Source organism: Neopsephotus bourkii, unplaced genomic scaffold (genome assembly GCF_033783945.1).
Source record: "Neopsephotus bourkii isolate Nb327-2 ecotype Australia unplaced genomic scaffold, CSIRO-AGI_Nbou_v1 NB_214, whole genome shotgun sequence".
Classification (NCBI taxonomy): Eukaryota; Metazoa; Chordata; class Aves; order Psittaciformes; family Psittacidae; genus Neopsephotus; species Neopsephotus bourkii.
In genome coordinates, this window is record NW_026900726.1 from 879,252 (window position 1) to 905,501 (window position 26,250).

Sequence of the window (26,250 nt, forward strand, 5' to 3'; positions counted from 1 at the left end):
TTCAGGAGTAGCCAGGCCTGCAGTTTTGCATTCTGCAAAACTGCTATTAGAATAAAAGCTTTATTTCTAACAGGTAGTTTAATGTAAGAACATGGAAAACCTAACTAGATTACTTATGTGTTTAGATCCAACTTCACACTAAAATGGTGTCTTGCCTACCTTTTTTTATGGCAAATAGTTTTGTGTCAGCGTATTTCTCCTTTCTAACATTCTATTATGTTTCACTACAAAGATGATATTTTTTCAGACAGACATCACTTAAGGTGATATTTTACTGCTTTTTATCATCCTTAACCATTGAGCAAACAGTGAAAATTAAATAAGTAATCTTTACCAAACAATGATTATTTAAAGCTAAGCTATTAATAAAATCCTATGACAGGTGGAGGTACTTAGTAATATCAATTAGTTCTCTCTTTAGATATGAAGTATTCATTTTATAAATTTATTTATTCTCTATATAAAGTTGTTGCCTCTTGAAAAATGTCTTGCTATTGGGAATCCATCATGCTATCCATTTAGAAGGATATTCTGTAGGTGATACGGACGTGCTTTCAACAGTTTGGGGAAAAATGAGCAAGTGGTTATGTTTTGCAAACATGAAGATGAGTCTGAGTGTTGGATTAAGAAAAAGATTAAGAGACGGCTTTGCAGAAATCTTCCTCTCAGGTACTGCATTTGCTGTGTGAAGACACTAAATTATGATAGGCATTACTAGCAACATATGTTTTTTTCTATAATGCCGTATTTCTTAGCTTTCTCTGTTGAGGCTTTTGTGAGCTCAAAGGCAATTTGTTTCAGGCTAGTATAAAACAGTCACTGAGAGTGGTAGAATTTCATTGTAAGGACTTAATTCATCATTCAGATTGCTCAGCTGATGATCTGCATGAAAGCTGTAGAGCAGAATAAATAACAATAGCTGTGAATCACATCAGCATGGAGATGTTAGAGAAAATCAAATGGTTTTTGTTGTTTCTTTTTTTCCCAGGAATTTGGAAAAGTCATCATGCTCTCACTAAACTGGAATAGAGACAAGCAATCTGATTTTGTGTTCCTTTCGTTCTGTGTCGATGTGCATGATGCAAACAGGGAGGCAACTGCCTACATTCTCTCTGTCTAGGAGTAGTCAGGTAGTTCACCACCTTTTTTAAAAGGCTCCAACAAGACTAAAAAGAAAAAGCTGGTGTTTATTTGTATCAAATGAAGTCTCTCTCCTGTGGGGAAGGTGGCTATTCAGTCAGGCTGAGACAGTACACAGAGAAATTCTGGAAGAAATCAACTTATTGTTTATAAAACTAATACTAAAAATGTAATTGGAATATGGTGGTGTTACTATCATCTTCTAGTAAATGCAAGCTGGCAGAGAAAACAGGGGTGGCTTTCTCGTTTTCCTTTAGTTTTGTGATGGTATGTGCTGGTGTTTTTGTTACTTTCCTTTTTTCATTGAGGAAGTATAGCTCCCAAGTTAACCTCCATTTAAATATAAAAAGGTTAGACTGTACTAATCTCTGAACAACTGTTCTAAAACTGACTTTGTTTCAGATATGACAGCTCTTTTTTTAACATATCATATATTTTTGCTCAACTTGTAGTTTTAAGTTTGACTGGACAACAGGAAAAACGTGTTATCATCTAATGCAAGTGATTTTTCATCATGTGATTGAGTCAGATGAGTAGTTGGAGGGAACTTGAAAAGGGATTTGTAGCCAGATCAGAGCAAGGGGGAAAGCAGGGACTGAAAAGAGGAGGAAAAACCAAAGAGAAGTAACAAGGTGACAGAAAAGGGAAAGATTTACTTGTCTGTTGGGTCAGCCAAAGGGTGTTGGGAAGATGAACTCAACTAAATTACATTATGCAGTATAACATGTTTCACATAGATGCTCGGCTTGAGATGTTTCTTGTGTTTTATAACAGACTGTATTATGTAAGGTTCAGTAAAATTGTCACTTTTTCTCTTTTCTTCCTTTTATTTTTATTCTTCACTTAAACTGTTTAAGTCCACAACTGTAAAAATATGTCATGGTGTAGTGATGGGGATATGGCACCATTATCAGTGTAGACCTTGAGATCATGCTAACTCAAAGATGCTGTTTGCAAGCCATCTCTCTTTGCTTGTTTCTCTTTTGCTTCTGAATATACTAATCCATACTGGTCTTAACAAGAGAAGGTGAACAGGGAGAAGAATTCTGTTAGTATTCTTCCTAGGCTGTGTTATATGGGTAAGGAGTTCCTTTTATTTTTCTATACTCACACCCTTTGTCCAGGTAACATGTGCTGGAAAGTTCAGTATTTCCTTGTGGAAAAATACCTTCCCTTTTGGAGTATGTAGTCTGCACAGGACAGTATTACTGTCTTGTTAGCCAGAACCACACATGCCTTATTGTTATTATTGTAAAAGAAACCCAATAGTTTGTCAGTGACTTATGAAGAATGCAATTTGTGTTTCTTGGTGCTAAGTTACTGCAAGAGGTGGCTTATGTCTTCCTTGCAATAAATTCCTTATTTCTCTTCATCCACTGCAGTATTGTGATAAATGGTGTAAAAGGTGCAGAGAATGGAGGTCAGCTTGTGCATGCTGTTTCTTCCCCACATCATCCTCACTGTACAGGGGATGTTGCAATGGTGAATAGTGAAATTTCACTGTGGTAAACTCCTTCCCCTCATAGGAAAATTGCCTGGAGGAAAATCATATTTAAAGTCCCTAGGTTCTACTTAGTACTTATGCTCCTTGACTTAATATGAGTGTCCTAATGGAGACTTCCCTAAAAGCTCAGCTCCTGAGATGAGTTCCAAGAGAGGCATGGCCTGGCAGGTGAGGCCAGGAGAATCCTTCAGTTTCCTTGCAGGGCTCTTGCAAGAACTGAGGAATGACAAGCTGGGGAGTGTTTGACTGCTCCAGATGGGAAGGAACCCCCTCCAGAAAAGGGATTCCTACAAAGTTATCTGACTGTTGCACCTTCCATGTGAAATGTAAGAGCTCCTAGGTGGCTGTGTTTCCTGTTGATGCCCCCCAGCTGCCTGCTGGCTCCACAGTTTGGCTGACAGCCCGTGGGGAAGGTGGAGATTCTCCAACTGCCTCTTCCTGATGGTGTTGGAGCAGGAGGAAGGCTACCACATTGCTTGATGGCTTCAAGTATGGTACGAAGCAGAACTCATCCATAACTGAATCATGCTGAGAATCACACTTCCTACCCACAGTCTGCTGCTGCTTTCTCCTTGCATAGGAAGGAAGAGGGCATTTTAAAGGTCTAGATTCTGTTGAGCTGAACTTAGGATTCCATTTGCCCAGTGTGACATTCTGTAAAGAAGCAGGAGGGCTTTCTGAGGGCTTCCCTCTTCTTGCTCCCTCTCACATACATGTTTGAGTTGTGCTTGTTTGTTTTAATACCTGGAAAATGGCAAGGTATTTTATCTAAATACCTGCTCCTTCAGGCCGGCACACCTGCTGGTACGGTGAGAGCTTCTTGCCATGTGTTAACGTTTGTATGCTGTCAGACTGAAGTGAAGTGCTAGGATTTAAAAGGAAAATTCAAAGCCCTGTTGTGCCTGCCTCCCAGCATGGTTTCTGAAGCACAGTACTTGTCTGGCAGGGTGTTTTAAAAGGAGAGAGAAGCCCTAGTTAGCAGAGCAGTGACACTGTGAAAGGACTGTAGACATAGTTCCAATGAGAAACATTCAGGTACTTGCTCTGGGGAGAAAGGAACACATTCGAACACTTTCAAACGATAAGTAATTCTTATAATCCCATGCAAATTGTTTATAACAATTGCTCTGTTGTTGTTGGAGTTTAGTTGTGTTTTGGGAAGGTTCCCACTTTCTGTCTTTTACCTGAGCAATATTATAGGAGGGGTGTGTATATGAATGAGATTGTTTTGCTTCTCACCTATAAAAAATAGGAAAGCCCCCTAATTCTTGCTTTTATTTGAAATGAGATGGTGATCTCTCAGCTGTCAACTTGTATTGAGGCTGAGTCAGCTTGGATCTTGGATGGTGTCTTCTGAATTTGGAGACTGGACAAGCATGGTCCTTTGCCTATGGACGCAGCCTTGACAATGCAGTTGGAATTTTTGAGTCCTTATATCCACCTAGTGAGATATTTCATGCTTTCTCCCATGTCACGGGAATACATTTAAAGGCTGTATAGTTTTATAAGAGAAGCATTGATCAAAAAGTCATTGATCTAAGTGCCACTGATTTTGTATTCTCTTGGGCAAGCTACTTAAAACATCAGTTTCCTGACTCATAAAAGGGAAGCAGTACTTTTGGGGACAACAGTGAGGTCTTTAGATGAAAAGAGATATCGAAGGGCAAAGTGGTGCTGTATCATGAGGTTATTCTTTTACTGATAAGGTGCACTTTTCAGGTGTAACACTGCTTGGTAATGATTAATCAAGTTGTGTGAATTAACTTTTCAGTGAGTTATGAAATACTTTCCTAAAGAACAGTGCATTTTAAATGTTACGTGAGATTTAAGAATTAAACTTGTCTCGTATTTCAAAGAATTTTGAATGACCTTCAGGCTGAGCCAGTGAGGGGTTTGAATATTCTAATGAAATCACTTTGCTCGCAAGACGTTTTGTTTGGTAATGAAACTCAAAACTACTGACCGTGTTGAGCTGATGATGTTTGTCTGTCTAATACATTAATATTCACCAGTGCAGGGTGTGCAGGCAAAGTTCAGGTGTGAATATAGATGACTAGGATTTTCTGGGAGCTCATGTAATAGCCTCTTTTAGGTCCTGATCTTTGTAAGCAGCCAATGACCTTTATTTGACACTGATAATGAAAGAAAGCAGCATTATTTTATCACTTAGCTCCATGAATACAGAAATAATTGTGTACTAATCACTAATCAGCAAATTAGAAAGTCCTATTTATCACCCATCTTGCCAGCTGTACTTCTACTAAGCAGTGGTTTTGAAGACTTTGATGTGATTTTGAGGCTGTTTACTGTTTAAGTAAAGTGAAGATATCAAAGACTGACCCATTATTTTCAATGTATTTCAGAGTCTGGTTTTGGGGTTGCTTGGATTATTGCTTGATTGTTGCTGCCATTTAAACTGGAATGAACCTAGATGAATATAGGTAATTTTTTAGGATGAAGTATAAATGTTAAAGTTGTCTTGGTTAGAAAGAGCAGAATGTATCTGTATAAGCTGTGATCTGAAGGATCAGAGTAATTAAAAAAAATAAAAGGTGGTAACCTTAGAAGTTTCAAATTAAATGTAGAAAAATGCCCACATATATTTTTCATCTTGTCTTTACTACTGTAAATCTTATTAAATAACATTGTAATCATATAATTTATGGTTTAAACCCAAAAAGAGATGTCTAGAGTTTCAGTTTGTCTGGAAAGCTTTCCTCCACAATTCATTCTACATTAGCTGTCTGTACTATCTGCTTTAAGCAGTACTGGTAATACTGCAGACCAAAAATCTGAGTATTTTGTCAAAAATAACCTCAGATAATTAAGGAAAAAAGAATAGTTTATGAAAGCTCATAACATTTTCCCAGAGCATAATGTGAAGCCTTTCTGGAATTCTGAATGACTTTCCACTAAACCTGAAACTTTGTATTTAAATATGTTGATTTCATTTATTTTATGCCCAAATTTTTGAAACTGAAAATTTTGCTTTTAGTTTTGAAATAACTCCATAGCTGAAAAGTATTAAGTTCTGCTGGTCAGATATCCAAATGTAAGTGAGACTATATCAACCTGTTCTTCTTTCCTGTGACATATAATGAGGGGGTAGGTTTAGGGACAGGAGGCACAGAGCAAGGAGGGAAGCAGATGAGCACATCAGAGACTGATTGTTATGCTAGAGGGAGGGGGATGAGAAGAAGAGAATCCTCATTATTTAATACAATTCTCATGTGTTTTAAGTTATCCTTGTCCCAGGTTTCCAGTAAAGTTGATCAATGGGCAAAAGCATTAATCAGTTTTCAGGAATATGATTTCATTTTTTCGTATTACATGCTTCTCACACTTCACTAGAGAGGTTTGGGCATACAAGGCATGCATTTGCCTCTGGCTGTGAATCATGCAAAATTGGCTGCAGCTTATGCTAAGTATCTAGACTACCAAAGTTTCTTTGGTGTTCATTCTAATTAAGTTAATTGTAAAGTGTCAGAGATGAGGTCATGTGAAGAATATATAGTAAAACACATTCTTTCATTATGTGGCATGAGGGGGTGAAGATGAGTATTGTCTTGCTATTAGAAACCTTGTTGTGATTCACCAGCAGCTGGAGATGGGCCTAAACCCAGATCGTGAAATTCATCTTCCCAGGAAAATGCAGGTGTATGTGCTTCCAAGTAGGCATAGGCTGTAATGCCCAAGGCATCCTGCTGTGACTAACAGTCATGGAAGAACATTTTGAGCTTTTAAATGCACTTGGGTCCTTTCAGGATTTTTGACTTCTAGAAGTAAATCTCCACAGTCCTTTCAAAAGACAGTGAGGCTAGTATTGACTGCTCTCTCTGGGAACTGAAAGCAAGTTTTGCTTTTGGAGATACATGAAGTGAAAGATACTTTCAAGAAGAATATTTGGGGGTTGTTCATTGTTGTTTAATACAATTGTTTATTTGTACAAGTCTAGTTCCTGAGAAAATGTTATGTTTGGTAAATTTTTGTCCTTTGGATAAGGTAGAGCTTGTGCTGCCACTTATATTCTGGCTTTTCTGGTAGATCTTGTCATCTTCAATAGTGGATGTTTAATAGTAGATATTTAATAGTAGATAGTTCATAGCAAACTGCAGAGATCAGATGATGTGGTCTTATGTTATATGTAGTGTTGATGAATTTCAGTATTAGGTTGGTAGGTGTTTGGATGGCTGATCTGGGTGGTTCCAAGGCATTTCCTGGGAGACCTTTATGATCTCAGTGATCTGGTTTAGAAGTTTTACCCTGGCAAGCTGTCTCTGGGTTTGATTCTTTCTTTGCCCTGGTGTGTTTATATTCTTTCCTTTACATTTTGTTTCCTTTGATCTTTGTGTCTCTTTAGGGTATAAAGGGGCATTTCTGTAACATTTCAGACCTAGAGCTGGTCAATTACCCTCCTTTCAATATTTTTTACTTATTTTTTAAATAAGGATGTCTTTTTGATTAACTGAATTTGGGAAGAAACTACATCACTAAGGGGAGTATAAACTGAGAAGCAGAGGATGCACATGTTTACACCATTTGGGGGAATGTGAAGGGACCTTCAAAGTAGAAGTGAATGTAACTTACTTCATTGCTATAGTAACTTTTAAATGTTAGACTTTTCCAAATACTTCTCATCACTTTCCAGCGGGCAAAAAAAAAGCCCCAAATCTAACCACTGTTTGTTTGTCCAGGTATTGTGTTGAGAGCTTTTCTCTTTTTGAGAACATATAGTGAAATCAAAGTCTAAGCAACTGATGTTTTACAGTGTTTGACCATTACAAAACTACTTTGGTTTTCTTGTTTAACTAAGTTTTGGTAAGTGTACGCTATATGATATTGATGAATAATCTCATCTTTGGAAAGGGTTTGTTTTTTCTTTGTAGTTGGACACATTTGAATCTGAGAATATCAAGAAATATGATTTCTGACTGCAGAATTTTGATTCATAATTGACAACTCAGCTTAGCTGCAGCTAGATAATGAAGTACTTTGAAGCTGCAAGGCAATATTGAAATTGCAAGACTCGCAGTAGCATTTATGCTGTATTCAGTACATGAATATTTACAAAAGCTTTATGAGAGCAATGTTTGCTTTGTAATATGAAAGAGAAAATTAGGAAAGAATTAATGGATAATGGATATGTGCATGATAAAAGCTTCCTGGTGTTACAGACACCCTTTCTGAAATAAGAAAAACTGAAAAAAGTCACTTGGACAGGAACAAGATTGCTGACTGAAAGTTTAGGCTGTTAAAAATAGCTTTGTGTGGATTTAAGCTCACAGCCAGGTATATGAAAATCTTTTTTCCACATGGAAAAGTTCCCACTTTCTAAATGAAAAGTTACATGGAGAAAATAGTTTTTTGCCACTGAAAGGGATGTTATGTGATCCTGAATTACTGAAAATGAGTCAGTTGCAACTCATCTGAGCTTTAAGCCTGGCCTTCAGGTGCTGTGAGACTATTAGTATTAGTATTTTGTAAATATTTTATAGATGTTAGCTATAATCTTTTTGTTTTCACATCCTTGGCTAAATTCATGCCTGGTATCAGTCCACTGGCCTGGCCAACTCATACCTATTTGCAGCCTAGTGCTAAGGTGCTGTTCACTGGAATTACACTGGAACGAGCTTGGGCCACTGCCGTGAAGTGTCAGGGACTCTCCCTAGCAGTCTATGTGTAGTGTGTAACATTTTGAGAAGCAGCAGTCTGACTGGGAGGGAGCATGAAGCAAACCAGTGAAACTTGTATGTCTGTGTTATTTAAGTTTGTAGATCTTATCTATAAGTTTAAACATATTTTATGATGCTCCCTGTATGGGGAGCTGCTGACAAGAAGGCTCGGGTTGCTCTGAGAGCCGTGGGAACAACACCTTTCCCTGCAGATAACAGATCATGTCTGTGCTACACGTTCAGAGGCTCTTTTCTGTGGAGATGATCTAACGTTAAGGGCAGGTGGCTCAGAGAAACAAATAATCTTATGTCCTTTTTGGTCTTTATCAAGTAGTCCCACTTGGTCTAAATCAGGCTTTAAGGCTATTGTATGCTCTAATGCAATTACATGTTTTTTACTCAGACTCCAGTAAACCAGGCTTTGGCACCAAGACCAGATAAGCCTTCTATAGGTTTTTAAAAGTGAATTAAATTGTTGTGGTCCCTGGGAAAGTATCTTCCTTGAAAATGTTTAATCTGCCTTCCCTCCCCATCATTTGCAGATGAAATTATCTGTGGTATACACTGGAAGTTAGTCAATTTGTGTCATAGCTAAGAAAGATTTTTTTTCTCTGTGAACAGTGTAATGTACTGGGATGTGTTTTTTGATTTACAATGATTTACAATGATTTACAATGATTTACAATGTGGGAAGTAAACCATAAATCTATTGTATCCCTCTCTCTTTTTTGTATTTTAATACCATAAGCATAGTAAATTTAGCTAAAGATCTTTCTGGATAGTAAAAATACAGGGAAGAATTGATAAAAATGCAGATCTTTAGAGCAGTTGTGAACTACTGAGGATGTTAAAATATTGCGAAATTGACACAGCAGCTGTAATTATATTGCTAGTGCTTTTTTTTCCATTCAGATCACCATTTTTTTGTGATACTACTGGCATATTTAATGGTTACATTCAGAGACATGCTGAACTTTGTCAGCCTCATGTTTTTGGGATGCTTTGTACTCCCAGCTCCTATTGAAACCACCTGCAGTTGGGACTGCTAACTTTGTGAAGACAAGTCCTTGAAAAATAAAGTGCGCTTGTGATACAAGAAGCAGTCCAAGCATCTGTATTTAAGGGCCTGTCCTCAACATTACCATGGTCTTTAAAGACCAGCTTTCACAGAATCACAGAATCATTAGGGTTGGAAGGGACCTCTGGTGAGCATCTAGTCCAACCTCCAACTTTCTAATATAGACTGTGCAGCAACAATAGAGTATTTCATCCTGAGAGTTGAGGCCTGAATGTGCTGCTGTGCTGACATGGGGAGAGGAGGAACTGTGCACTTGATGTTCCAATCTTTTGAAGACCGTGCGTACATGAAATGGTTTCCACTATGTTTTGAAGGTGCTCTTGTTACACAGCACTGAGCTGGCACAGCTTGGAAGTTTCATGCAGAAAAGTTACAACAGACTCCTCATCTCTGCACTATTGCTGAGCAGTGCAGAGTGTGCCAATAGTAAGATGAGTTAAGAAAATGCACAGAGGAATGATACCACTGAAAGCTCCACTAGAGCTTCGATTCTTGGGAAATCTGGAATGCAGATGGAGCATGCTGAACCCATTATTTTACTGAGTGTTTGCTAAAGACTATCAATTGCAAAATAGAAACAAGTTAGAAAGTAGTTCTATTATTTCTTTCTATTTATTTTACCCAAACACAGTGAACTATCCATGAATTAAAACCTTGGAAGTCTGGTGTTCTGTATAACAATGAAATGTGACAAAGGAATTTTTACATACAAGAACATTGTGCAAATATGTACAGGGTTGACAGCACACAAATTGTAGTAATATTAGAAATAAAAAACATTAAAAATCCCCCACCTCATACGCAGTAAAGACAAAAGTGAAGCTTGCTTCTCAAGGAACCAGAGGTTCTCTGAGGTGTGTTATTGTGATGGAGCTCTATCTGAGTTGTGTATATATATATTATATATATATATACAAACACCCCCTCTCCAGAATGCAAATGTACATGTGAGTGAATGTTTCAGTAGGATATATTTCAGCCTTAAGAGTAGCATAGCAATTATGCTTATGGAGAATTTCATCTTTTACAGACTCTTTGTTTGAAAAAGCCTTATATTTTCAACTTTTCAATATAGCAAAGGCAGAGGTATATCATAGATTTATAGTTTACTTCCCAGGAAAAAGAAGGAATGATGTTGCCAAGACCTGCAGTGTGCCTGATTTCCTTTGCAATTATGTAATACTTGGCAAAGGTGGGAATAAAAATCCAGGTTGTTGATGAGCATGAGATCGTCTCTTGGGACCAGAGGCAATGTGCTTCTGTGGAGCAAAATGATGGTGCTTTCCCTGGCTGCCTCACAGCCAGACCTAAAAGCCTGCAGTGAGAGGTTGTTTCTGAAATGAGAAAACTGTGTGAAGGCATCTTTCTGCCATGAAAACAGATAGCTTAATTATGTCTAAACAAAACCTCAAAGGGCTTTTGAAAGCATTCTTCACTATTTTGGGATTCAATCAGAACAGATTTAGAGGGAAAAGAACCAGTCTCCAGTCTCCTGATATAAAGTAAAAATTAGAGACAAGGGAAGAAATTAAGTGAGCTCAGCATTATCTCATAACAGTGACATTAAAATCTTAATTTTCCTTAATCCTCCATAGAGGATAGCCACTCAAAAGACCAGTTTCAGCTAAGGATTCAGGAGGGCTCAGATGGGCTTTACTGTGACATTTACCAACATCATATCACCATCCAAATGGAGAATAGGGTCTGCGTCTCAGGACAGAAAACCCCCACTGAATTTCTAAGGGCGTTTGTAAGTGTAGGGAAGGAATGGCCTCTTTACGTTGGTGGCTGTAGGTCTGAAATTCCAGCTGAACTGTCATTCTTAAGTGCTGAAAGACAATTCAGAAATAAAGGAAGAGTGGGCTCTCAGGGTAATAATGACTTCCATGTGTATTACTTGGTCCACTTGAATATGTCCAGGGGAGACTTTCTCATTCATAAGGCACTCTCCCACCAAAAGAGGAGGCATCCATTTGGTTTCTATAAGCTGTCAAACCTTGGGATGCTGAGTGTTGAGATTCAGATGGCAGTTGGGATTTATTAGTACAGTCCTGTCTTTCTTTTGAAGATCTGCCCAAAGAATGCAGTTTGGAGAGAGGACAGATATAAGTCATGCAACAAAGTAAGGGGTAAAAAGTACCTCAGGGAGCCTTAAGATACAGATTTTTTAAAAAACAAAACCAACCAACCACACAAAAAAAACCAACAACCCAACATATTTCCAGGTATCCATGATCTACCAGTCTGGAACAACTTGTGTCTTCTGTGAGAGAAACTGGTGTTAGTTCAACCTGACTTTTTCCAGTCCCAAAGTCTGTTTGCTTCTTGACACAGGAGGAGAGCACTGTGCCATCCTTTTTATTTATGATTAGCATGTTCTTATGGCAAGAATTATGTGTCCTTTAAGGCTCTTGAGATGTCAGCATAGCAGTAATGAGGCACTTCTCAAATGCATGGGTAAGGCAATGTGAAGCTCAGTAAAACAGCTGCATGTGGCTCTTACAACAGGGCTTCACCACCAAGGGATTCTTCTCTGCAGAACAGATGTGGTACCAGACTTTGCACGGTACCCACAGAGGATTGTAACAAAGCTTTAGGAGAGATGCTACTCTCGTTAGAAATCAGCTCTACCTGACAAATGTGAAATTTGTTGAAACACTAGTACTGCTAAGCAGAGTCTAGCTATTCAGCCTCAAAAACATTGACACATAACTTTATTTTAAACCTAATACAAGTAAAAGCTCAGTCATACTACAGAAAAGAAAAACTGAAGTTGTTACCTCTAGTGAGAAGTAGGCAATGTGGTATGAACAGATAAAAATAAAACCCCAAGTCATTTAGCAGTATGAAACACAGCAATAAATAGCAGTGGCTTGAAAAACTCATTTGAGGTGGCATCTCGGATGGTGTCACAAAACAGCTTTTTACTGTACCCTGAAGAAAAGCTCAGCATCTCCTAGTCTCTGTCTACATATACTTTTCCAGCCTCTTGCTCCCAGCTTCTTTGGTGAGTACCCTTCACGAACCTACTAATACCTCCTCTAATGAACTGTATAGGTCTGGAAAGATTGAGTAGCCGGCCAAATCTGGGTGAGTCTTCCAACTTCAGGAAGAACTGGAAGTATGGAAGTTAGCTCCATCGTGTACCTGGGGGACTGGCTATGACTTCTTTTCATCTAGCTATGAGTTTGTAGTAGAAATATTACCTGTTGAGATTTGAGAAAAAAAAATTGTCAAGGGACATGGCTGTAAAGTTATTCCTAGTGTTTCTTTTTCTCCCATGGCTTCAAAACCCCAGTAGGTAGGTGGACTTAGTCATTAGAGGTGAAAATGCTTAAAATAATTTCTGAACTTCCTGTCACTCATGTAACAGTTCATACATAGCACTCTGCCCTTTGAAGCTAACAAAATAATTTGTGTCATAAGAGGGATGTACCATTTGAGAACTGTTTATAGGCTGCTCTAAGGCAATGCCATCGTTATTGACTTCTGTCCTAGTTTCCTTCAGTGCCATGCTCTGACCTGAGAACTGTATGGGTTCCAAATATATTCTTAGCTGAATGCAATGCCAGAGTTTGTGACTCAGTTCTCACTTGTTAGTCAGCATACTCATGAATCCACAGATGTTAATATTAGGCACAGCCCAAAATAGTACAAATAGCAGTTCGTTTGATGATAGTATCTTCCATAATATTGTAATGATTATTTTTAAGTTTTTGTGTATTTTGCAATACAAAAGTGCAAGTATTGATAATAACTATGAGCATAGAGCCTCACTGCAGTTACAGCACATATGCAATTTGCCATATGCAGTAATTCTTCTGAAATTTCTCCACAACCTCAGACACACCCCTCCCCAAAACACAATTACAGGTAATGCCAAGGATTCTGCAGGATGGCTTGATGCAATACTACTTTTCATAAAATCATAGAATAGTTAGGGTTGGAAAGGACCTTAAGATCATCAAGTTCCAATCCTCCTGCCATGGCAGGGATGCCTCACACTACAGCATGTTGCCCAAATGACACAATTATATGCATGATATGTATGATTGCTTTCATGTCATATATACGAAGCCTATGCTATCAAAAATCTTGTTCAGACATTTGAATCAGTTTGGAATATGAAACATGCATGAAGTATCTCATCTTTACAGAAAATAAATGAAAGTTTTGACCCAATCATCTTTGGTCACAAACAAAAACCAACCAACCAAGAAAGAAAAACCCAAACCCCACCTAAACCTTTCAAAAAATTCCAAAACAGACCACAAAAAACCCCAAACCAAATCCTCCACATCAATACATTTTACTTCCTATAAAGTAAAAGTAAATTAAATAGAGCACCTGTGTCATTTTTGCATTTGAAATTTATGGCTTATACATAGAATATATGACTATTGTGTTCTGCAGTAATTAGCATCATTTTTATGGTAACCTGTATGTTCTTTACTGCTCTAAACAATTCCAATCTCACTCCAACAAATCGCCCTAGTAAATTCTTTGAGGAAGGATCGTGGTTTTACTTAGTGCGTAGCACAGTAAAGACCAGGACCTTTTGGATGAAACTAGATATTGCAATAATATAAATAAATAATAGAAACTGTGAATGAGTTTTATGTCACACTATGGGCTCTTTCAAGAGCTTATCTTTGATAAACATTTAGTACACCATGCTAATGTAAAGCTATCTGTTCAGAAACTTCCTCCTGTGTACAGCTGGTCCATATTGTGCATCTCTGATTTATGCTACATATGTTAAGACAAATGATCATTGTGCAACTGCTGGGAATTAGGTTAATTTAGATTATTTTGCTATAGATCCTTGCCTTTTGCATGCTTTCAATTGAAGTCTCGGTCAGGTTGCCTTCCAGACAATTCCCCGGATGAGATTTGGGGGGCAGGTGTTAACTGTGGAAACCTACTTAGTAAGAAACGTACTTGTCTCATTGCTCCTGACTTTGGAGACGATACTGTTATGTTTTTTTTTCCTTGTCATTGTTCTTCACAAAAGACCTAATTGAAAATATCTGTCAAATCATGTCTCTAGTTTCCCTCTTCTTCTCCCCTCATTAATTGGAAACGTATCGTGTTTGTGTGGGAAGGAAAGAGGCTCTATAGCAGTATAGCAGTATTGCTGGGAAAAGAACATTAAAATGGATAAAGGGATTTCCTAGTGGTATAAATACCTGCACACGACCTCCCTGTGCTCTGGAGCCCTTCTGTATATGTATTGAAAGTAAAAAGCCCAGAATAGTTCGAGCTGCTGTTAATCGCGCAGTATCTATTCTGTTAGAAAACAGAGGCAAGCAGCTCTTTGCCTGTTGGAGGGTATGACTTGCCAAGCATTTGCTTCATCTGACACCTTTGTACCCTTGAATTCTGACTCTTCTGCCTCTCTGCCTCTGATAATGCATCACAGCGCCGCAGAGTGTCTACCGGTTTCTAACCATGCCACCAATGTTGTGTCTACAGGTACTTTTAAAGATAATCTTGCTTTCAGTAACTCTCATTTGTAATGCTTTTGGATGATATGTGTTCATCGAGTGCAGTACTTCAAGTGTTTGGTATCAATGCTGTGTGTGATTGCGACTGCTTTAAAGTAGATGCATTTTCACAAAACTGCAGGATGAGGGAATGGGGAAAACCTCGACTGCGTGGGTTTTACCTAAGTCTGTAGCTTTTTCTAAGCTTGTTACAAGATTAGGCTCAAGTATGTTATGCATTAACTTAGAACAGGTCCAAACACGGTCACTGTTTTTATGACAAGTGCTATAGACAAGCGTTATGTAAATAAAGTGAAAGTTTGTTTATTGTGTAACCACAATTTAAAATAATATAAATTACCTTAAACAGGAAATGTATCTAAAGCAGGACAAGTCTTAATGTCATTCGGGGGAGGATTTCAAGAAGGAAAAATCATCATCTTGCAAAGCACAACGCATAATTGATACCAAGATTGAAGTGGGGTGTTCTAAACTGGTAGCAGAATTCTCATCAGTATTTTTAAATTTGGTGTGTTTATACATATAATCCAATTAATTGTATTTAAATAGTAGGACGATGTAATCACTGAACTATCTGAGAGAGAGACAAAGTTTTCTTGCGGCCTTAAACCTGCAGAAGTGAGATTCTGCAATACAGGAATTGTTGATGGAAAGCTTTCAGGAACAGAAAATGAAAATTTTTTATTTATTTGAAAGTGCATTAAGGTAAGAATTTTATTTGGAGTTTTAACAAGAAACCTGCCCTCTCCTGAAATACATTGGTGCTAAAACATCTTAATAATAAGAAAAAGCATGTAAGTAAAGAAAACTGAGCATTGGTGATAGACAACAGAATCTTATACATTAAACAGGGGGCTCAAGATATCCTAAATTGTTAGCAGGGGTAGTAGGGAATATGAGAATTTAAATTTTGTATGAGGCCAAATTTATGTATCTGTAACATAGGAGCATTTTCTAGGTTCATCTGATTCATAATAAAAAGTATATGATGATAACCAGCCAAAAGCATTTGCTATCTGCTGCAGGTTCAGAGTTGATATTTTGTAGTTACAGCCCCCCAAAAAGTACCACTATAGTCAGTGCGAATTTTGTTGACAGGATCGCATCTAGCAGATGACCCTGTGAGAGTGGAAGCAGTGACAGAGGGTACTAATTTAATGGGTAAAGGTTTACAACTTCCATACGTAGATTCAGAAATCGTAATAATGTCATTCTGGTGAAGGCACCAAAGGAGAATTTGTGCACAAAGTAGACCTGAAATAATTTTGAGTAATGACCTATGTTAAATGCATGTAAAATTTCTGCATCAGAAGATACAGGTGAATATACTCCTGTTCAAATACTATACCATGTGATAGAGCTGATGTTCTGCAGTATCCTCAGCATTTTGTTATTATTCAACTTAAATAGTGTCATCCTCACTAGTTAATTTTAAATCCATATTAGCCAGCTGAAAATGCTGGTTTTATGCATTAAAATTGTAGTCTGTGAATTATGAAGTAATAGAAAAATAACTGTAAACCCTTAGATCTTAACAGAAAAGCTGAATTGCTCTAAATGCTATATTATTGTTAATGCGATCCTTATTTTCAGTGCATTCATACTAATAAAAGCATGCTTGTTTTAGAAGAATTTATATCTGTATATCTAAACAGGACTTTCAAATGTTATGATTACTGTTGTAAAAAACAGATTCTAATCCCTAATTAATGATATTGTTATGAACAGTTGGAATGTGTACTCTATAATGCAGGTTTACATATCTGAATGTTCATGAACACGAATTTTCTATATATATTATATTAATTATATTAATTATAAATATTATATTATCAATATTGTATTTTATAGCAGTTGTTAGAGGGGACAGTATGTGCATTTCTGTGCCATATCTCTTATATTGTGTATTCAGAAAAATTGGTTGTTCAGGCACTGGTGATTACTAAGTACAGATCTGAAACACTCCTGTGAAAACACTAGAGATAAATTAATTGTGTGGGTTTTGGTGTTGATGACAGAAAATGTTGATTTAAGCTTAAACTTTTAGAAGAACACAGAATCTATCAATCATCCTGTTTCCCTAACACACTGCCAAAATTCTCCAACATGGTTTTGGTGACTTGGTACTTAAGAAAATGTGATTTCTGTATGCTTCAAAGCAAATGTACCAAACTGCTGCTTTTGGAAGCCCAGGTCTTAGGTATGCATAAAATATTGCCTTCCTTGATGCCTGTGTTCAATGTTGGCTTTGCACAGTAGCGAAGTCCATCAGTTTTATGGGAACATAGAGCAAGTTTTTATGTAATATTAAACAAAATGGCATGTGGAAGCTGGCTGTGAGGAGCTGGTCTCATCTTTAACTTCCCTTGCTCAGCAGTATGTGTAAACTAGGTTATGCCCATAGATTATTCTAAAAGTCATGCTTTGAGACCACAGCATGGCAATTTCTGTGGTCTTGGATCAGAGGGTATCTCACTAATTATATTGGCGATCTCATCTGGTATGACCTGGCCAAATGTCTGGACTTCCAGCAGTGTTAACCTCATGGTTATGGCTCAGAGTTAAATACTGACTGAATGCACACAAAAACTGCATACAAAGGTACTGTCTGCCTCTGAACTTAAATGCTGTGTCTTGAATCCTCACATATTTTCTCACCAGTCCCATCTGTTTTGTCTTTGATCCAAATTCTTACATGTTCCTGTATCTGCTTTGCCATGATGACTTTGGGAAACACTTTGGCAGGCCTTCATTATTCTGTGCCTTCCTGTCATTATGGAAATCAACCATCTACCTATGGGGTGATGGCAGGTAAGAACATACCCTCAAATCAGTGTTGATTTTTGTCAGTTTTTCTTTAGAGGGACTGATTCAAGAGAGTTGCCTAAAGAAGACAGGATTGGGACTAAGGCACTTCTAGTGGTTAGGACATTAGTGGTCAGTGCCCCAGGTTTTCCCAAACCCCTGTATCTCTTGGGAAATCACTGTATCTTATTTCTCCCCATAAGTCTTGGACAGTACTGCTCTTTTCACTCATTTATGCCCACTTGCCTTCGTGATCACCACTTTTTGAAGGGCCAGGAGTGATCTACCCAAAATACCTGTGTATTGTAAGTACCTGGGGTGATGGAGCCCTGACTGAAGCTATAAAATAAAATGGTGGCATAATAGAAGGAAAGCTGAATTCAGCAGGCAGATCATATAGATGATTGTGGATTTTTGCACTCCTGAATGTATGCTAGCATCCTGCTTCATTTTCCATATCCCAGGCTAAGTAAGGAAGAGGAACTGTTATTCTATGCAAGTTCAAATAGCAGTCAATGAGATAATACTGTGAACTAATTTAACCCAACTCCCAGGAAATTATCATGACTCACAGAAAGTCCAAATCAAACTTAGTGTTTTATTTCACTTAAAAGTGAAGAAAAATTAGAGCAAGTAAGCACAGATGAATACATCAGTATAGGGACTTTTTAGGAACAGAGCATAGACTTTCTTCATGGTGTGTAAATGTGCAAGTACTCCTATTTAACTGTGCATTTGTGTTGCAAACATTCCTGGCATTGCTCAGATCCCCAAGAAAAGTTAATAGATATTAAACAAACACTATTGCTCAGAAGTTTGTTCTGTTTCATTCCAAATTAAATACATGTTCATTTTTCTCCTTTCTTTTTTTATCCTCCTTTCTTTTTTACCTTTACTTTCTTTTAGGCATCAAGCCTGCAACACCAGAGATGCTGTCAGCAAGTCTCTCCCAGAGTCGTATCTTACAGACGTGCAGCATGCCTCATCCCAATGTGGTGAACAGTGTCAGCACCTTGCAAAGCAAGTCTCCTTCTCTGTTTTTAGTCTTTTCCTTTATCCTTTGAGAATCGTAATTTTTTCTGGTTACCCTGTATGAAGTGTATAACATATTCCTGTGGGGTTTGAAATTCCAGTGCTGGGGAAAGCAATCAGGGCAGTGAAGTCAGGAAAAGTAAATGGAGGAAGGGGTGGGAGGTTAATGAATTCTGAGTTCTTCTACAAAGCTTTGTGTGATTTAGAAAATTGTGGAGGTTGTCCTGAGAACCTGGAGTTCACTGCCTGCTCCAGATACACTGGAAAGCGTTCATATTTCTCCTTTTCACCTTCAGGTCAGAGACTCTTTAGTTCTACATACAATATCTAGCAAAAACTCCAGCCTTCACTCTTAAATGAATCTCCTTGTTGAGTCTGGCATCTGTGAGCAAAAGATAGCGTGAGACAATATTCATCTTTGAGCAATTCCTTCTGAATGTGTTCTGTGTTTGGCGGGGGAGGTTGTGGAAGTTTTTTTTTGTTTGGTTGGGGTTTTTGGCTATTTTTCTTTGATCTCTTACCTGTTTACTTTCTTCAAACAACTTTTATGCTGAAGCTAAACTGAGGTAATATCTTGTCTGATCATCAAATGGCATTTATGTGGAAAAATTCATTGTACCAGAAGATAGAGACTGGCACATTTTGCACTCAAAATGTCATTAGATCCATCAGTCTTGTTATGCCACTTAATTCCTGCTGATACCTTGAGTTGGTATTCAAGTTTGGACCATTTGCCACCTTATTGAAGTGCCTCACTGTTGTCTAAGAAATAGGATGGCTGTGGCCTGTGAAAACGGCTGTTGGTTGGGTTTCATATATTGGGACAAGATAAAGACCGTGCTTCCTAGAAGATCCTCACTCTTGGATACTTCCGCAGATGACATGTAATAATTACTAGAGGCAGAGGTTATGAGATTATGATAACTGCTTTTCTTGTGCAGCAGTAGAGAATAACTGCACCCCATTTTCTCTTTGCTCAGGTAGCTTGGCCCCTTGCCTTTATAAATTCCCGGAGCATGCCCTGAGCACCAGCTCCTGTGCCCTCAGCCACGGCTTCACACCCATGCACCAGTCCCTCCTCACAGACGATCCCACTGCTGCAGACTTCAAGCAGGAGTTCCGCAGAAAGAGCAAGTCAGTAGAAGAGCCTGTTGACATGGACTCCCCTGAAATCAGGGAACTGGAGAAGTTTGCCAATGAATTCAAGCTGCGGAGAATTAAGCTGGGTATGTGCTTCATGTCCTGGAGAAACACGCTGAAAGATTCCACTGAAAGCCCAGTTGTTTCCAAAAGTTTTATGGTCTCACCTCTGCAGTTGTCTCATCATAACTAATCTTTCCTTGCACTGACAAACTTTCTCCATGCCTAGGAGGCATGCACAGAATTAGTGTACTTCGGCTTTTCAGAACTTCATATGCAGAAAGCTACTTTAAACTTTCCTGCCCTTAAATTATTTTCTGAAGTGCAGAGAAAATTATTATTTTTCATTAAATTACATTCAGCAGCAGGTGTATAATTTAGCAAAACCCTACATTTTCTGCAACTTAGGGCAGCACATGTTCTAACCTCTCGTACTCATTTTCTTCCCACTTCACCTGATGGTGCAGTGTCAGTTCGGTATACAAGATGGGCCACATCCATGGCAAATCTTTCATACCAGTAGGAATCTTCCCTTTCTGATTGGTTTTCTTGTTCCAGGACACAAGTACAGTAGCTACTGTTTGATAACTACTGGGGCTGGTGCAAGATGGATTGCATTAGAGGGTCTCCAGTGGGGTGCTTGTCTTTCACCGGAAAATCTTAGCTGAGGACAAAGGTAGAGTAGACTGAGTGAACCCTGTCTTTCTCACCTGTAGGGGACAGAGGCACATTGCACAATAAAAGCCTGTCTCACCCGTGTTTGAATTACACTGAAAAAAAAAACAACCCACAAAAAAAAAAAAAGACCCCAAAAATCCAAAACCAACCAACCAAAAAAACACCAAAAAACCACCCCCAAAAAAATCCCACAAAACAGAACACCCAACATTTAATGTCAGCCACAGGAATGGAAAGCTTTGCTTAGGCCCCATGTTGTTAATCATTGTAATTATTACTGCATCTTCATCTGGAATTTGTAAGGGAACAAATCTTCCTCTGATGAGAACAAATGACACAGAGCCTGGGCTTGATGTTCTGATGGGAAAAGTGCAATTTGCACAGGAAAAGTAATCTGGGGTTGAGCTTTACAAGGGAAGACAGAGTTAATATGGGCTCTGGGTCTGAGGCTGAGACACAGTTATTGCAGTAGAGATACCCCATTAGACATTCAGCATCTAGAATTCCTGCCTGTTCTGGCTCAGAGGCAGAAAGGGAGGTCCATAAGCCAGATCCCTGAACATGGCAGATACGTGTTCAAAGCATGGAGCACGGAGCTACTGTTATAAAGTCAGTGTCTGCATGGAAACTGCGACATTTCTCTGATTGCTTCAACTTAGTTGTGGCAGCAAATAACAGGAGACCAAAGGTGCCACCAGGGTTTAGATTATTGCCATTGCACCATCTGTAGAAAGAAAGATATGGGGAGTCTGAATCCTTCTCAAATTGCCAATCTCAGGGTGTAAAACTCCACTGAAACCAACAGGAGATTAAACACATCTCTGAGATGAGCTCAGAGTCGTCCACAGAGACCTCCTGAAAAAGCCCATCCTGGACATTGCAGACACACACTGCTCATAAGAGTCAGTTAAACACCTCAGGGAAATTAATGCTTTCTATAAAGCTCAAAAGAAGTATTTTTTTTCTCTTCCTTTGTGACAGGTTATACCCAAACCAATGTTGGGGAAGCACTGGCTGCTGTGCACGGCTCTGAGTTCAGCCAAACCACTATTTGCCGGTTTGAAAACCTGCAGCTGAGTTTCAAGAACGCATGCAAGCTGAAATCAATACTGTCCAAGTGGCTGGAGGAAGCAGAGCAAGTAGGAGGTAGAGATCTGAAATCCTCTAAATACTGATTTGCATTTAAACCAGAATCCCATATATATGCTGAAGCACTAGTAGGTGTCTTCCATAAACCAGACCTTTCTGTTTACTAGCTCCAAGTGCTAAAACACACTTATATTAAATTTTGGTTAGTACTTTGGGGTGAGCAAGGAGCAGCAACATCGTTTGGCCTACTGGAAGTAATTTATTTCAATCCCATCCCAGCAAATTAGCTCCCTTGCTGTAGCCTGCCACAGCTGTTATTAGGATCTGCAGGACAGCCCATTTAGCAGCATACCGGGACTCTTCACTAGCAGAGGACTCTTCCTTCCAACCTCTAGCATATGAGATGTGGCCTCTGGGGAAAAGATTTGAGTTTAGCTGACACAGTGGTCTTTCAAACCTGAAGAACAGCATGGCATAGAGGGTTCTGATGCAAACTTTTTGCTGCTAGAGGATTCCCTTCCTTTTGTCCAGTTAATTTCCAGTTGCAGGATGAGTCATGGGTTCACTGGGCAAGGTGTACATTAAGACAGGTTGGTTGATTTGAAGGAAATGGGTTGACTTAAGAACAGCCTTTTCAGCTGGATGAATTGTGGTGCTGAGAAGCAGTATGGCAGCAAAAGTCAGAAGTATCACTGTGCTGCACTCACCTAGCATGGGATGAAAGAGAAGATGGTCTTGATGTTACTTTTTGTATTTGCTTTTGTACTAAATGGTAGGAAAACTTGACAGCTGCTTCTGCCACGCATTTCAGTTCCCTTTAAACCAAATGTAGAGAGCTTCTTTCCCCGTAACAGCACTGGGAACCAGAGGCTCTCATAATGCATCAAAGACACAGTGCAAGAATCACTTGTGAGGGGGCTGTGGTGGGCAGCAGCTCCTGCCTGCCTGGGCACTATTACAGGCTGGAGCTGCAGGGTAAGACCATGTGTGCAGGCAGCAGCCTCTGAGTAGTGAGAGGGGACTTGTCCCTCAGAAAGAGGGGTGAAAGAGGCAGCTGAATAACTGGGATTGGGGATTAGGGTTTGATGAAAGAGGGTGAAGTAGCCAAAGGGTATGGGGCTGGACTCCATCTCCCTAGGCTCTATCCTGCAGGGTAGGAGGAGCAAGGTACGCAGGTACACACAGGTACACACAGGTACACAGGTACACACAGGTACACACAGATACACAGGCTGCTTGCAGCCAGTGCTGTTTGCAGCGCTGTTGGTGCAAACCCTTTTGGTTATAACCATTTATAGCTGAAGGTAAAACAAGGGCCAGCCATCTTAAAGAACAAAGTGCTCCTGCCTGTGGTGCTGCTGTTAATCAGTGGCATTATTTGTATGCTTTGTTCTGTCCTCAGAGAAAGGGACTTTTTAATAGAGGTGATTGTGCTTGTTTTCCATTCCCTGTGGGAGGTAACTGTCAGGTTTTGGTTTGGTTTTACAACAGCTTTATATAATGAAAAAGTCGGAGTGAACGAGCGGAAGAGGAAGCGGAGAACCACCATAAGGTAATAAATACTTAGGTTGTTACACGTTAGGCTAAGATGCTGCTTTTTCTCGAGTTCAAAATCAAAGTGATATTTTCTATTAATGAGCCTCTATAGCCAATGTTTCACCGTTTTAAAACATTCCAGTGAAAAAATAAGTGTAACCCTCCAACCTGCTCCAAATATACTACTTTTTCCAATTAAAGACTTTTTTTCAATATATCATAACACACTTTAATATGAAGAAATATAGAAATATTTTATTCCAATTTTACCCATATTTTATTATATTTATATATTGAATAAGGTATCAGAGCACTCTTGTTTTCATTTTGGGAGGTTCTACTTTATACCAAAATAAACTGCATTATTTTATCAGAGAATTGAGGTCTGGGAAGTCTGAGGGTCAGCTTTTACATGTAATATTGAGTCCCTATTCTCTGTCACAGGATTCTTTGGAATTCCCAAAGAAACAATTTAATGAGCTAAAGTGGAAAATAGGGTGTTGTGATTCTGTGTTTCACATCTCTGGTGGCCAACATCTACCATCTATCTAGCCTAACTCCATATGAAAATCAAGTAGGCTGGTAAATCACATTACAAAACCAATTACCAAATAGACAAAATGGGCTATTTCCTTCTCCTTTAGATATCCCAGACTCTTAGAAACTTTGGTGAAGAATTCACTCAGGGGGACTCCAAGGAGCTCTAGTATTCTTCTGCAGGAAGGGAATTTGTTTCTGGGGACAACTCTGGTGCTGTTGGCCATACCTGTTACAGTGAATCACAGAATCCCAAGGGTTGGAAGGGACCTCGAGAGATCATCTGGTCCAAGCCCCCTGCAAGAGCAGGGTAACCTAGAGTACATCACACAGGAACTTGTCCAGGCGGGCCTTGAATATCTCCAATGTGGGAGACTCCACAACCCCCCTGGGCAACCTGTTCCAGTGCTCTGTCACTCTCGCAGTAAAGAAGTTCTTCCTGATGTTAACGTGGAACCTTCTATGCTCCAGTTTACACCCATTGCCCCTTGTCCTATCACTGGATATCACTGAAAAAAGCCTAGCTCCATCATTCTGACACCCACCCGTTACATATTTGAACAGGGATCATTCCTGATAGTGCCACCTCCCAGAGATGCAGGCTGCTCAACTGTTCCACAGCCAAAATACATTCTTTCTCCTCTCACAACCAACTGAAGACTTGTTTTTTTTGAGTCATAGAATCATAGAACAGTTTGGATTGGAAGGGCTCTGTAAAGGACATCTAGTCCAACATGAAACTAATCAGGGAGATGGACTTTATCTGAACTGCAACCTTACTCTTAGCAATTCCTAATGGATGTTTGAAGGCAAACTAGAGTTAAAACAAAAGTTGCACAAACTGAATTAGCTTATTTATACCCTGAGAATAAAATACTTAATTTGAATTTGTGGAAGCTATATTATTTCATACTTTGATCAAAGCCTAAAAAGTTCTTAGTCAAAAGTAATGATGTTTCTATGCTTGTGTTTGTGCAGAATACATTGCTCTGGTAACATTAGTAAATATTGCAAAATATTTACCTGTAAATGAAAGACCAACAATATATTACAGATGAAGTAATGAAATAACCAGAACTTCAGCAGCTATTTTGTCTGTAACAGACTTACTTGCACTTCATTTCCATAATAATGCATGAAGTGCCCTCTTGTGTCCAAATAAATTACAGCTACTGCTGATGCTAGCTTTGGGTGCATCATTGTCACACAGACACATGTCACAGGTACTTCCTGAGAACATGTAACACAAATGAGAAGCAAATTTTACCTGACAATAAGAAAAGATAGGAGTCTTATTTTCTTTTTATGGAACCACTCAACTTTGGTCACTGCTGACTCTAAGGAACAGATTGAGGCTCTGCTAGGAAATAATGACGGGCAGAATGGGTGGTCAGGCTTGCTCCAATTCTTGTGATCCGATTCATGTCTAGTCAGTAGCTGTTTCTCCTAGAGAACATCGAGGAGCATACATATTTCATGTTTACCACTGAAATTGCACCAGAAGCGATGCCAGTTTTGCCTTTAAATTATTCTGTCCTGAAGTTCTGCATGATGTTGTGCTGTTCATGTCAGCAAAGAACCACAGTGTGCCGTAAACTCTGTGGGTTTCCTTTATTTTGAAAAAGAGGAAACAAATCATCACATTCAGTGCTGTTACTTGAACATTCTTCTGAACTAGGGGTGAAAGCCTAAATGTGCCAGAGAAGTTTCTAAAGGTGAAATTTTATCCCTTTATCCAGTATTGCTGCCAAAGAAGCCCTAGAGAGGCACTTTGGAGAACAGAGTAAGCCTTCTTCTCAGGAAATTATGAGGATGGCTGAGGGGCTCAATCTGGAGAAAGAAGTTGTGAGAGTTTGGTTTTGCAACAGAAGACAAAGGGAAAAAAGAGTGAAGACAAGTTTACATCAGAATGCCTTTAGTTCTATTATCAAGGAGCACCATGAATGCCGGTAAAGCTTTTCTATGTATAGATGTGGCTTTCTGTTCTGCTTGTTGTAAATACTGTAAAGACTATGTTGTTTAAAACAAAAATTATTAAAGCACTTGTTTCTCTTACAAGCTTGCGAGCTACAGTGTGTTGTGAAAGACCCGATTTTAATGTAAAAGCTCAGAGAGAAATGCTACCGTATATATTTAAAGTGTTGGTTTTCTCTGCTTAACTGCAAGGAACCTGCATTATTCAGCTAGAAATGCTTTCCAAGTTACATCAGTTGCAATTTCCCGGTGCTGTGCCTTTATTCTGTCTGTGGTACATTTAATGATTTATGGAGAAGCCTATATAGGTACCTTTAAGCTTCAGAAACAAAGCCTTCACCTTATATGTGAAGAAATGTTACAAAGCTGGATATCTGCAGCTATAGAAGATATATAGAAGATATTTTGCCTCTGCATGTCCATGAATGTGCTTCACTCCCCACATGCACCCCCATGTGAAGTAGCTAACTGTGCTAACCTTTGTGAGACTAAGCCATTAAGCACACTCCTGGGTCACATTTCCAGCAGTGTACACTGAACATCAGTGAGAAATGAGAA

At 38.9% G+C, this 26,250-nt stretch overlaps 1 protein-coding gene and 1 long non-coding RNA gene across 3 annotated transcripts in view; one reads left to right on the top strand and one right to left on the bottom strand.

Annotated features, from left to right (window-relative positions):
• LOC133207470 (uncharacterized) overlaps nt 1-26,250 on the bottom strand; it is a 285,491-nt gene that overhangs the window by 134,905 nt on the left and 124,336 nt on the right. The gene's annotated exons all lie outside the window — the stretch shown is intronic.
• On the top strand, nt 587-25,776 carry POU1F1 (POU class 1 homeobox 1). Of its 2 annotated transcripts, XM_061344407.1 has the most exons (9): nt 587-669; nt 1,593-1,664; nt 9,414-9,418; nt 17,647-17,712; nt 18,613-18,730; nt 19,723-19,964; nt 21,538-21,702; nt 23,137-23,197; nt 25,458-25,776. In XM_061344407.1, exons 1-9 carry the CDS (start codon nt 587-589, stop codon nt 25,669-25,671), a joined length of 1,026 nt encoding a protein of 341 aa, XP_061200391.1. In that variant the 3' UTR covers nt 25,672-25,776. The 2 variants fall into 2 exon arrangements, with proteins under 2 accessions (XP_061200391.1, XP_061200390.1); XM_061344406.1 differs by lacking the exons at nt 587-669; nt 1,593-1,664; nt 9,414-9,418 and adding an exon at nt 14,338-14,869 and having other exon boundaries at nt 17,563-17,712.